This window comes from Marmota flaviventris, chromosome 8 (genome assembly GCF_047511675.1).
Source record: "Marmota flaviventris isolate mMarFla1 chromosome 8, mMarFla1.hap1, whole genome shotgun sequence".
In the NCBI taxonomy this organism is placed as follows: Eukaryota; Metazoa; Chordata; class Mammalia; order Rodentia; family Sciuridae; genus Marmota; species Marmota flaviventris.
The window spans coordinates 24639803-24654132 of record NC_092505.1 but is presented as its reverse complement, the minus strand read 5'-3'; the positions used below and the strand labels follow the sequence as shown (position 1 = coordinate 24654132).

Below are 14330 nucleotides of genomic sequence, written 5' to 3'. Positions count from 1 at the left end.
TGGTTTAGAGGCTTCAGTGGTCTTACTTTGCTCATATGGCCTTTCATAACTAAGACTTAACCCTTCAGTCAATATTTAGGACAATAATTAACACAGAGAAATATTTGATAGATGGATGGATTAATGGATTGATGGATGGAAATAAGTAACTTAGAAAAAAGATTTGAAAAATAGAAAATCTACTTAAACTCAGATTTTGAAAAAAAAATCTTTGGACTGAGTTACTACATGCCTACTCTTTTTGATTCTAATATATAGGTCAGAAATAACCTTGGCTTCTATGAGTATGAAAAATTCATAAATAATACCCACCATATCCAGGTTTAATGGGAAGATTTTCCAAGTGAGCATTATTGCTTTCAATTGCAACAATCATGTTAATCACCTAACACTATGTTTGAACTAAACATGAATAAACAGGACCAAAATTCCAACACATCAAAGGACTCAAGGTTGATAATAACAGCTTGAAAGTCATAAGAGAAATGGCTAAGAGAAGATATGTCAGCATCTGAAGGGTAACGGTGGAAACAAAACAGGACACATCATGAGGCTGACGGCAAATTCAAAACAGGATGAGACCAGGAAGAAGAGATCAAAGTGTCAAGGGAACAGATCTAGAGCAGATTAAGAAATTCTGAGTATTAACAGCAACAAAATATTTAGAATAATTAGGGGGAGATCAGAGATGTCCTGCAGTGCATATGTGTAGAAGAGGATTGAAAAACGAAATTGGTGTGAAAAACTTAGAAGTCAAAAATGCATATTGTATTTTCTCAATTTTTTCATTTCAAAGCAACAATAGTTCAACAGCTTCAGAACACCTTAATTTTACTTTTCCCTTTGATTATACTTTAAACGGAAGTAAAAACTCCACATTAGATCATTTAGATCATTTGCAAAATAATTAGACTGGGAGACAACTGTTTTAAATAACCTAGTTTTAAAATCCAAATCATCAGGTTGTTGCAAATCCTCTATGGGATCTTTTCCATATTGATTTAACCTACCTCATGTTAGAAAAACCTTGAGTTCAGGAATCTTCAGCTTTTCTTTGTTATCCTCCACATGTTCATAATAAACAAAGGAATTCTGAGTGTTTCAAAAGTAATTGTGGGAGCAAGAGAAGTAAGTCTATTCATCCTCTACTTACCTCATCTCAGGTATTACGTCTAAATGATTAAATGGAAGGAATGGATTTGAACATACTCGACCACTTATCTTTTTACCTGCAATGTCAAGCGACTGAATTGCTAATTGCTGTAAGGTGTGAGGCCCTTCAGGTATACGTTTTGCTCTACATTCTTTTTTTTAACTATTTCTACATGTTCCACATTTTCTCATTCTTTTTTTCTGCAAACATTTATGCATATTACTGCTTTCAATCCATAAATTTGTTGGTACAAATAGTGCCCTCTTTAATGAAGAAGACTGTACTTGACAGATTAATGATATTAAATTATTTAATAACCTCCTATCTTTAAATAAATGATAAGAGATGCAATTTATTCATTTATTTTTAGTCCTCAGACTTTGTGTAGGCAGTTAATATATAGGAAGGAATTGCAGCAAACTCATTTCTGCCTCAGGAAGTAGAGTTGAGCTCTCTTCTCCCAGCATTGAATATTTATTTGAATTTCCATGCAAGTCAAGTGCCAATTACATTAAAATAATCTAGACACCTTTAAAATCTAAAGGCCTATTCAGTGGGTAAGTTGAACTCCAAACTTTATGAAAACAGTGAATTCAGAGACGTCTGCGGTAACTTGTTCCCAAACAACACAGATGCAAAATTTTATGGGAAAAATTATATTTGGTAGCCATATATGGAAACATCATTTGACTTCTCAGCTGTTTTCTCTTAAAGAAAGAATCTCGGGTAGCATGAATAAAAATCTATAAATTGGATTTATGTCTTCAAAGACTAAATTTTCCAAATTTTAGAAAAGTCTTGTTTAATCATTTAAATTTATAAAAAATAAGAATTTAGTTAAATGCATTCTATTTATATCTGTAGGTCTCAAATTTTATTAGACTTTTATTCTTTTAATTTTGAGTCCTAGGCATTTTTCTAATTATTTGACTTAATATTCTCTGAAGGTAGTGGTTTTTATTTTGTTTTGTTTTCTTTTGTTTTACATGTTTATGGATATACCACATAACTTCCTAAAACAGATTCTATCCACTTAATTATATGCTCTGTTTATATCTGTTATGACATTCACTGTCATTTTGCAATGTAGTTTTTGTAAATCAGCAATGATTTCTTCTCCCTTGGGTATATTTATTTGAAGTTTGATACTGTGACAACAGGTATGAAAATTGCTACAGCCACAGAAAACACCTTGAGTCATACTGAAAGTTCCAGATGTTGGTGACTTGGCTGTTCCTCATTTAACTATGAATGCCAAAAGATCATAACTTGCTGTCATAGAAGAGCAAAAATTTATTCAGCACTATTTTAAAAGATACATTTTCTGAGCAATCTTAAGGAAATGAATGCCTTGGGGAAACTTTATTATTGATTCATAACATTCATTTTTAATGCATTCATAACATTCAATTTTATATTCTAGCTCAAGTTCCTCATGTTATACAACCTTCTTCTTAGGCCTAAAGCTAAAATTCTCATGGCAGCTTATCTCTGATTGGGCAGTCATTTTTCTTCTATCTCTTTAAGCGGCAGTTTAATCATTAAATGATTAAAGGCAGGAGAGTTTATTCTTTCAGACATTCTATACCCATAGTGAGTCCCACATCTCTTTTTAAAAATACCAGGAGAAACACTGAAAGTTCTAATGGGGGTGGTTCTAATGAGTTGTTGATCAAACTACACAAAAACTTAGTTTCAGAGGAGGAATACATTCAAAATACCAGGAATACAACATGGTGATATAGTTAATAACAATGAATTTTAAAGATAAAGTCCTTATAATATGACTCTAGTTTAAACATAGTCCATACAAAGCATAGTGGACCTTACCAGAGGTCTTAACATCAGAGAGAATGCTACATCAAAGTAATGTGAATACTATGTATCTGGTTAGTACATTTTTTAGCTATTTATCCAGTCTTGTTTACCACTGTAAGCCAGGATCACTCCTCCTAGTGAAACTCACCTCTTTCTTACATTCCAAGCTAAGTTTTCATGTAGAGTTTGAGCAATATTTTTAAATTCTTGTCACTAGCTAACTCATATTCTAAAAAAAACTCACTATTAAGTCCTCAAGTAACTGAGGTTATTATCCTTACAAAGACAGTTTCCTTCCTACAAAATCATATAGAGTCATCTGTTAGGATCATAACAAATAAATACCGTTTTTCATACCTTACAATGTCTTCAGAATACTGATTAAGAACACTTATTAACATTGTATGTTTTCATTAAGAAAAAACTGCATAGTGATGAATTTGCATTCAGCTGAAAAAGCTGACAAATTAGTTTATTTCTCTCATTTGAAAGGGGGTTCAGAGATGCACTGTTATGGCAGATTTGAAAGTGTTTAGGAGTCTGGATTCTATCTTCTTTTCACTCAGAACTCTTTAACATTCGATTGTCTCCTCATAGTCTCAATGTCACAGGAAAAGAGTTGTCTCTAAAAATATGTTCGAGGAATTCCCAGAAAGAGGAGAACTTGACTCAGGAGCAAAGGAGTTCTGGCATAAATGATACAAAAAAATTTACAGCATGTGCCAGTCAGGTAAAAGAGGATTTTTTGGAAGTAGATACACATTCAAGAAAGAATGACATTCGGGTTGGGGTTGTGACTCAAGTGGTAGAGGGCTCACCTAGCATGCATGGGTTCGTTCCTCAGCACCACATAAAAATAAAATAAAGATATTGTGTCCATCTAAAAACAAAAAATAAATATTAAAAAAACATACATATATGAAGTTATCAAACACTTTAAAAACAAAGTTATGAACAAATTTAAAAAAAGAAAGAAAGAATGATATTCAAGGAAAAATGCCTGCCATCTTAAGAGTGAGTAATTCAGTTCTGGAGTTACAGGTGCTCCTGTTCAAGGAACCTTGGTGAGTATGGAAAGGCATGTAGAAATGATATCAGTCCCATGAGCTCAAAATGTATTTTGGTGATCCAGTCAGTATCTAGATCCTTAATTAATTAATTAAATTTGTTTCCAAAAAGTGATTCTGATACATAATCAGTTTTGCAAATCATTACACAATGTCATACAAAGGCTGAAACACCCAACAGTCAACTCGGAGACTGCCATTCAGACGTGTTATAAAGGGAAAAATCCTACCTCGTCCAGGCCTGGAAACACAACCTGGCAGTTGGGGTTAGTTACAAAGGGCAGAGCAAAAAGTTCCAAAGATGTTGTTCAAAGGCAAAGGATGAGATCTGACAGTACTTGTAGCTGAGTAGTACTCCGAAACACAGGAGCTTCTAATAGCAGTTGCTTAATATTTTGAACATGATTAGACAATAAAATAATATTATACACTTAAAATTTTTAAGAAAAATTATCATTTGTAGATTTATATATTTTATACAATTTTATACTTAAATAGAAGCAGTAGGAAAATAATTCACTAAATGTCAGAAAATAAAGCACACGTATTATATATAATGTTATTTATATACAGACATACATACATGCATCTATTCATGTAATATTATACTCATAAATAGTAACCAGGAATAAGACATGATGAAAGATTCCATTTATATTGGCAATAAAAAGATAAAATATATGGAAATTATCCTAAAAATATGTGAGGAAAACATTTTTAAGAGACTAAAGTAGCATTGAACTTAAATGAAAAGATAAAAGTATATGATTTGCTCTTGCTGAGGAAGACTCAATATCATAAGGAAAAGTATTCCCCCTTATAAATTATATAAATTTATCAATACTTTAGCAAACTCTCTAGGTGTATTTTTTCATTAATAAGATGATTATAAAAATTGTAACAAAAACAAAGGAAAAGCAATATTGCAGATAATACTAGCAGATGTTAAAACAATTTAAAATTTCCATAATTCAAGGTGTTCTGTTAGTGTACGAATAAATAATCAGGAAAGGAACAGACTAGGGTAAGAAATGTACAAAATACAAATTAAAATTAAAAGCATGATTAAAATGGCATTTCAAATCAAATCAGTATGGGATAAAAGGATTATTCAATATCTGGGAAGATCAAATATTTAAATGTCAAAAAAATGGAACCAAAGGTAATAAAATTATCTAAATGAATGTTTTTATAAGACATTTACCTAAGGAGTATTTTAAGCATGCCATAAAATCTGACAGTCATTAAATAAAAGGCATTCTTTAAAAGTTAAAAAAAATACATATTCCTTAAAAATGCCACCATGGACCGAATCAAGAGACAAACATCAAATTGAGAGGGAAAAATCTAACTTATAGAGATAGGACATGTTTTTATAGCATATGAAAAACTTTGCTAATCAGAAAGATGCATTACCCATTCTGTTTTTAATTTTTTTTTAAGTTAGGAGTTCACAGATTTGGAAATAAAAAGTGATTTGTGAAAATGGCAAAGTTTCACTCAAAATAAAATAACATAAAATAAAATTAAGTACTGTTTTCTAGCACTCTACCATGATCCCAAAGTTAGATAACAATGGGAAAATCATTATTCATGGGAGGATGACCTTCTCTAAACTGTCTGCAGGGAATTTTGAGAAATCTACCAAAGTGATCATTGCACTTATTCTTTGACCCAGTAATTTCCATTTTCAAAAGTTATTTTGCAGATACACGTGTAAAATTATTGTATGAGTTTTCTATCTTTGCTGTAAAAAAAAAATCCCCACAAACTTAAACTTGAAACAAACACATTTATTATCTCACAATTATGAATGTCTAGCAGATTTGGCTGGGTTTTTAGTTTAGACTCTCACAAGGCCAAATTCAAGGTTTTGGCAGGGTTGTACTCTATTGTGGAAGCTCTGGGGGAGAATATGTTTTTCTGTGCATTCAAGGTTGGCAGAACTCAGTCCTTCACAGTTTTAGAAATGAGAACTCCATTTATATGATGGATGAATTGCATCATTGATGGCTCTCAGTTGAGAATAGTTAGCAGCTTCTAAAAGCTGCCTCCCATTGCTGTGTCTTAGCTTTCTGAGAACCTGTTTCGATGCTCCCGGGTACAATGAGCTTCCTAAAGAGTTTCCCGCCGCCGGGACAGGATGAGGGGCTTCGGCAACAGCAGCCAGATACAGAGGCTGTGCTGAACGGAAAGGGCCTCGGTATCGGCACTCTTTACATCGCGGAGAGCTGCCTGTCTTGGTTAGATGGTTCTGGATTAGGATTCTCACTGGAATACCCCACCATTAGTTTACATGCGGTGTCCAGGGACCTAAATGCTTATCCTCGAGAGCATTTGTATGTTATGGTGAATGCCAAATTTGGAGAAGAATCAAAAGAATCTCTTGCTGATGAAGAGGAGGAAGACAGTGATGATGATGTTGAACCTATTACTGAATTTAGATTTGTGCCTAGTGATAAATCAGCTTTGGAAGTGATGTTCACTGCAATGTGTGAATGCCAGGCTTTGCATCCAGATCCTGAGGATGAAGACTCAGATGATTATGATGGAGAAGAATATGATGTGGAAGCACATGAACAAGGGCAGGGGGATATTCCTACATTTTATACCTATGAAGAAGGATTATCCCATTTAACAGCAGAAGGGCAAGCTACAAGATTAGAAGGAATGCTTTCTCAGTCTGTGAGTAGCCAGTATAACATGGCTGGGGTCCGGACGGAAGATTCAGTAAGAGATTATGAAGATGGCATGGAGGTAGATACCACACCAACAGTTGCTGGACAGTTTGAGGATGCGGATGTTGATCACTGAAAATGATTTATGCTGCTTAAAAGTTCTGCTTATAACTAGGAGAGAACCTGGTGCCTCTTCCACTTTGGAGTGGGGTTGATGAAAGTCTTTCCTTCTCCAAAACTCTTAAACTAGTTCTTTCTCAAGACAGACTATACTGAGACAGCAAGTTGTCACCAGCAGAAGGAACTACAAACTTTATTAACAAAGGTGAAATAATTCATCCAAGGGGGTACTTGTAGTTTATCATTTACCCCAAAACTTTGTGTTAGGTACCCTATGAGTAAGCCTATAATTCCTGCCTTTGCTGTATGAATCATCTGTATGGTAGCAGACCTGTGGTAAACATGCTCAGGAGCTTGGAGTGTGGGAAGAAAAGGCAAATATCTCAGAGGGATCAGCCTTTGTTATTCTCCACAGAGTCAAGAGTCTTTTACTGATTTGGGGGCCAAATTAATTAATTCAGGCCTCTGTAGTAGCCTCTTGGGAAATATCCTAGCTACAGATCCTGCCACTGACAAGAGTGTTTCTAGCTACCTTCTGCTCCTTCTGCCCTCTTTTACCAGTCTACCCTGTATAGCCTCTTAGGTTAATATCATTTAGTTTCCACCCTCTTAGGTTAGTTTTCTGTAACAGAACAGTGAACTGAAATGAAAGTCCCCCAAGTACTTCTAATGATAATTGTTTTGTCTTTGTAATAACATAACAAATAAATCTACATTTTCTATAAAAAAATAAAATAAAATAAAATAAAAGCTGCCTCCCTACATTCCCTGAATCCTAGTTTACTCCCTCCATCTTAAAAGTCAAGTTCCCCTGAGACCTCAAATCTCTTCCACCTCTTCTTCCATGTTGTTTCACTCTGATTGATTCTTCCCCCTTGCTCGTCCACTTTTTCTTTCTTTGTCAAGGTGTCATTTTTTTAATCAGTGCATTATAGTTGCATATAATATTGGGATTTATTTTGACATAATTATACAAGCATAAAATAAAATTTGCTCCAATTCAGTCCCCAGTACTTCCCTTTTCCCTCCTCTCCTCCCACTTTCTGTTCACTTTCCTCTACTCTAGTAGATCTAGGTCTTCTTGCTAGTTATTCATATTTTTAATATGTTTTTATTTGTTCTAATTAGTTATCAATGACAGTAGAATGCACTGTGACACATCATACATAAAAGGAGTATAACTTCTCATTCATCTGGTTGTATGTGATATAGAGTTACACAGGTCATGTAATCATTCTACTATCATTCCTACCACCATGGCCCCTCCCCTCCCTTCACTCCCTCTGTCTAGTCCAAAATACCTCTATCCCCCCACCCACATTGTGAATTAGCATTTGCATATCAGAGAAAACATTTGGTCTTTGGTTTTTTAGGACTGGCTTATTTCACTTAGCATAATATTCTCTAGTTCCATTCATTTACCAGCAAATGCTATAATTTCATTCTTCTTTAAGACTGAGTAATATTCCATTGTGTATATATATCACAGTTTCTTTATCCATTCATCTGTTGAAGGGCACCTAGGTTGGTTCCATAGTTTAGCTATTGTGAATTGAGCTACTATAAACATCCATGTGGCTGCATCACTATAGTATGCTGATTTTTAAGTCCTTTCAATATAAACCAAGGAGTTGGATAGCTGGGTCAAATGTTGGTTCCATTCAAAGTTTCTTAGGACTCTCCATACACAATTTCAGAGTGGTTGCACCAATTTGCAGTCCCACCACCAATGTAGCAATGTATGAGTGTGCCTTTTCCCCCACATCCTCACCAACATTTAGTGTTGCTTGTATTCTTGATGACTGCTATTCTGATTAGAATGAGATGGAATCCCAGTGTAGTTTTGATTTGCATTTCTCTAATTGCTAGAGATGTTGAACATTTTTTCAAATATTTGCTCATTGATTGTATTTCTTCTTCTGTGAAACGTCTCTTTAGTTCCTTTGCCCATTTATTGATTGGGTTACTTGTGCGTTTTTTTGTTTTTGTTTTTGTTTTTGTTTTTTTGGTGGGGGGGTAAGTTTTTTGAGTTCTTTATATGTCCTGGAGATTAATGCTCTATCTGAGGTGCATGTGGTAAAGGTTTTTTGACTTCTTTCTTCAGTGTTCTGTATTTTTCACTGTAAAGGACTTTCATCTCCTTGGTTTGATTTATTTCCAAGTTGTTGGGGTTTGGGGTTTTTTTGTTTTGTTTTGTTTTGTTTTGTTTTGTTTTTTTAGGTTTTTGTGAATAGGATGGTTTTCCTGACTTCTTTCTCAGCAGATTCATTATTAGAGAATAGAAAAGTGATTGATTTATTATGTCAATATTGTATCCTGCTACTTTGCTAAATTTTTCTATCAGCTCTAGAAGTCTTCTGTTGGAGTGTTTTAGATCTTCTAAATATAGGATCATGTCATCAGCAAAAGAGAAAATTTAACTTCTTCTTTTCCTATTTGTATCACTTTGATTTCTTCTCTTTCCTGATTCATCTGTCTTGAGATTCAAGGATCATGTTGAATAGGAGTGATGAGAGTGGGTATCTTTGTCTTGTTTCTGATTTTAGATGAAATTCTTTTAGGTTTTCTCTGTTCAGTATGATTTGGGCCTTGGTTTTGTCATATGTAGTTCTTACAATGTTGAGTTAGGTTCTTTCTATCCCTATTTTCTCTTGTGTTTTAAACATAAATGCTTGGTGTACTTTGTCAAATGCTATTTCTGCATCTACTGAAATAATTTTGACTCTTGTTCTTAACTCTGATTATACGGTGTATTACATTTATTTATTTATTTACATTGAACCAATCTTGCATCCCTGGGATAAAAACCACTTGATCACGGTGTATCATCTTTTTAAATTTTATTTATATATTTTATTTTTTTAGTTGTAGTTGGACACAATACCTTTATTTCATTTACTTATTTTTATGTAGTGCTGAGGATCAAACCCACGGCCTTGCACATGCTAAGTGAGTGTTCTACCACTGGACCACAAACTAGCCCCTGTTATATCATCTTTTTAATGTGCTTTTGAATGTGGCTTGCCAATATTATTTTTGCATCTATGCTCATCAGGGATAGTGGTCTGAAGTTTTCTTTCCTTGATATATCTTTGACTAGTTTTGGTATCAGTGTGATACTGACTTCACAGAATGAATTCAGCAGGGTTCCCTCCTTTTCTATTTCATGAAATAATTTAAGGAGGATTGGCATTAGTTCTTCTTTAAAGGTCTGGTAAAACTCATCTGCAAATGCATCTGGTCCTGGACTTTTCTTTGTTAGAAGCCTTTTAATTTCTGCTTCAATTTAATTCTTGATATTGGTCTGTTTAAGTTTTCTATATCCTCATTGTTCAATTTGAGTAGGGCACATATGCCTAGAAATTTGTCAATATCTTTAAGGTTTTCTAGTTTATCCAATTATAAATTTTTAGAGCATCTGTGTCTTGACTTAAACCCATAACATGAAGTCAAGTATAGAATTTTCCACCTATGATGTTATGATAGCACCCAGAAAGTTTTACATTTCAAAGCATTTTCCATTTTAAATATTTGTATTAGGACTTTTCAACCTGTATATTTGAAACTTCTACAGAGCATCATTTGAAATAGAAAAAGGCAAATGAAAACAAACTTGAAACATTCATTCCAAAGATGACAAATTAAATAAATTATGGGACTTCATATGATGGAATATTATTCAGCTCTTAGTCAAAATTAAAGTTCATTATTTTTAATGCAAGAAGTTCTCAAACTTTTTAAGTGAAAAAAATAATGAACTGTGTAAGTTATGCTACAAGATTCTTTTTTGTGTGAAAACACAACAAAAATAAAGAAAATAAACAAAGTTTTGCTTTGGGTATGAGACTGTTTCAAGTAAAATAAAAATATTTAAGTGGCTTATTACACTTTTCACAACATATAATTTAATTCAAGCAAAATTTGGAAAAGAGTTAAATTTTGTTTTGAATATTGTTATGTTGTCATTATTGTTGTTCATAGTTTAAAAATTTAGGCAAGGAATGAAATTGTAGCTAAAATTAAAATTAGTCATGGAATTGCCTCCAAGGAAAGCTGTATTTCTTTATCAGATTATAAACAAGTATCTCACTCTGTCCTTCAGTTCCTTATGCATGTTGTAGATGATACGTCTGCTGTTCCATCTGTAATGATTCATCAATAATAAAGAAAAATTGCAAACATTACTTTAAATTAGATTACTACATAGTTATTTGGGTCAAGTAAATTTTTTGATTAGATTAAAGCACATTATAAAGTTGGATTACAATTTTTAAGCCTCTAGTTGACTAAAATGCAAACTCACAAGTTCAAAATTTCTGAAAGTGGCATTTTATGCCTTCCCCAAATATGAGGAAATTTCTGCAGTCCCTAAAAATATCCATATTCACATACATTTACTTACTTATTTATCTAATTTTGAGTACAACACAACTATGTGTCCTTGTATATCATCTCTTTGCCTTTTTGTATGTCTTACAGTATTTCAGGTGCAATATATTCAAAATCAGTACAACATATATTTTCTACCCCACTCCAGATCCCACACTCACCCCTTTTCTTAATATCTCTACATTTGTTAATGTATCTGTCTTTTTTTGCTAAGGCTAACATAGTAAAATACTAGACAATTATCTTAAACAACAAAAATTCATTTTCTCACAGTTTTGGAGGAGGCTGGAAGTCCAAGATCAAGGTGTCAACAGATTTGGCTTTTCCTGAGGCCTAGGCTCACACTTTCAGAGGGATGCCTTCTCATGTGGTTACTCATCTGTACATATATGTGTGCACATATGATGTAACTTCTCTCCCCCTCCTCATCTACTTTTCTTATAAGAACACCAGTTAGATTGAGTTAGGATTCTCAGTTTAAGTTAATTACCGTTTAAAGAACCTGCTTCCAAATATAGTCACATTTTGGAATACTGGGTGTCAGTACCTCAATATGTGAATTTTGGAAAATACAATCCTACCCATAACAGTATCTAAACACTCTAATCATCCAAAAGCTTCAGATGCTTTCTGATTCCTTCATCCTCTTCCTCTTTCCATTAAAATCTGTTTTGTATGAATTCTAATACTATTTTTCTTGCTGTCAAATCTACTCTGATGAAGATATCTAGACTGTTCTCAGCATGGTAACAATCTCTTCAACACTGTCTTACACCTTACTGCAAGATTCATCTTGCTAAAATTTAACAGTGATAATGCTACACTAGCTCAGAAACCTAAATGACTCCTGTTACTGCCTAACAAGTACCTAATAATTTCTTAGATAGCTTTCTAAAAAGAAATTCTTACAATGCCTTTTAAGGTCTTCTCTGATCTTTTTCCAAAGAGATTTCCACTAATATATCCTATGACTTTTCCATGTCTTTAGTATCTGGAATGATGTATTTAATATTGTGATGAAGAATTTTTGATGAATCATGAAACAAATTTTAACCAGAATTTTCAAAAATAGAGAATAGAGTAGAATGATATCAAAAATAGTATCTAAGTATTCATGCATGTTATAAAGTTTTAGTTCAGACTGGTTTCATCTCTATCGAGTTATTCCTTGAGACTTCCCTGAGCTTTCCATTTTATGCCTTTCTTTGAATATTTTCAAGACACTATTACTATATTGGTAATTAGATTGTGCAACACATGAATATAAATTACATTTATTTCCCCAAGCAATAATTGAGTTCTGCACACATAAGTCCCTGTTTTCTGAAATCTTTCCTCTGACTCCTGACTGACAGGTGGGCTCGGAACCTCATCACCACGTGGCCACTGTGCACAGCAGCATGACAGCAGTAAAAGCCATAAGAACACCATATTTCTCAGCATTTATTAGACTTCCAGATCTCCTAAGCACCCATCATTGAGTAATTTTTAATTTAACACTGAATAGACTTGAACTATTCGTCATGAACAAGTGCTGCTCTAGGTACTTAAAAAGATTTGTTGGCTAAGCATCAACAGAGCCAGGGTACTGCAAACCAATGAACAAATGAAGACCTAGGATTAAAAGTCTCCCTGAACACTGAGGATAGAAGTCTGACTCATATAGCAGTAGACTTACTAGTTAGGGAGGTGCTCCTTTGGCAGGATGAGGTGAGAACATAACAAAATTTGGGATCAAGAGAAAGGAGGTCACGAAGAACAGCAAGTTATTTCTGTTCTGCTTTATTTTTTAAAGGTAATAGAAAAATGAAGTGATTCCATGTGTACATTGCCATTAGTACATTCAGGCTGCTAACATAAAAATGATGGGTTGTTTATGCAACATTTATTTCTCGGAGTTCTCAAGGTTTTGTTCCAAGATCAAGGCAGATTTAGTGTCTGAGGAGGATGTTCTTCTTATGTCAAAGATAGCTGTCTTCTTGCTGTGTCCTCATATGGCCTCAAAGAGTCAAGAGAACTCTTTTGAATCTCTTTTGTAAGGGCACCTATTCCATCCCTGAGAGCTCCATCCTCATGATTGAATCACCTCTCAAAGCCCCCACCTCCTAAACCACCACCTTGAGAAATTAGAATTTCAACATAAGATTTTGAGGAGACACTGTATCAAACAAGACTTAGGTCTTGGTAACAAAAAGAGGGTAAATTTGATTTAACAGTATTTGGCACAGAGAACTATTTAAATGGTAGTAAAAGAATTTCCAGTTGTTATATGACCAGTTCAGAAAACCCAGAAAAATCCTTAGAAAGCTAAAGAATTTTTACAAACCTTTACATGATCTCTAATTGGCATAATTATTGTTCTTTAGCCCAGTGGGTACTTCTTAAGTGCTTTTGTTAAAAAAAAAATCTACTGAATTAGCAATGCTGGCAAAGGAAAGATTTGCTTTGTAAAGTTTAACTTGAGCCTAGTCTACTCATCTTACCAATTCTAAACCAGCAGAGTATGAATGCTGTATTTTTTCATTGCTTTAAGACAAAGCACGATTCTTAATTCAGAATGTTAAATTCAGATATTGAAGTTGGGCATTTAATAACAAACACAGAGTACTAAAATGCCCATTGAAATGACAAATGATTTCATTTCAAATCCTTTATAGAGTTTTACAATGTTCTAATAATATAGTTTTCATCAAATGGAAGCAGTCAAAACCTGTGAGATTAAAAATTGTATTTATAGACCATAAACAAGTCATAGTAGAGTCCCCCAGTACCAACAAAATAATAATGATGACTTCAGTGACGACTAATTTCCTGATTTGGAATTCGTAAATTCTCTCCAGGAAGACTGTTTCACTCATAGCTTCCAACTACTGCATTTCAATTCTAAATCTTCTAGAATTTACACATGTCAAAAACTGAAAAGAGTCTAAATCACTTTTTTCCTAATTACACTATGATTTTCAATTTCTCTTTCTCCAGCCCCTCCCCCAGATCCTCTGAATTATGTAGTGTTTTCCTTATCCCAACCTTCTGCCTCATTTTTCCTTTCTGTTTTTCATCTTACCATCCATGCCAATGGTTTCCCTCCTAAATTTCCTTGAGGTT

At 33.8% G+C, this 14330-nt stretch overlaps 1 protein-coding gene across 1 annotated transcript; it reads left to right on the top strand.

Moving 5' to 3' along the window:
• The first annotated feature begins 6116 nt into the window (after positions 1 to 6116).
• LOC114087624 (methylosome subunit pICln) lies at positions 6117 to 7322 on the top strand. The gene has a single exon (XM_027929148.2). It carries the CDS (start codon positions 6130 to 6132, stop codon positions 6850 to 6852), a length of 723 nt encoding a protein of 240 aa, XP_027784949.2. The 5' UTR covers positions 6117 to 6129; the 3' UTR covers positions 6853 to 7322.
• The last annotated feature ends 7008 nt before the right edge of the window (positions 7323 to 14330 follow it).

Excerpts from the sequence above, each read along its gene's own strand:
- LOC114087624 (XM_027929148.2), top strand. The coding sequence starts at position 6,130 with ATGCTCCCGGGTACAATGAGCTTCCTAAAGAGTTTCCCGCCGCCGGGA.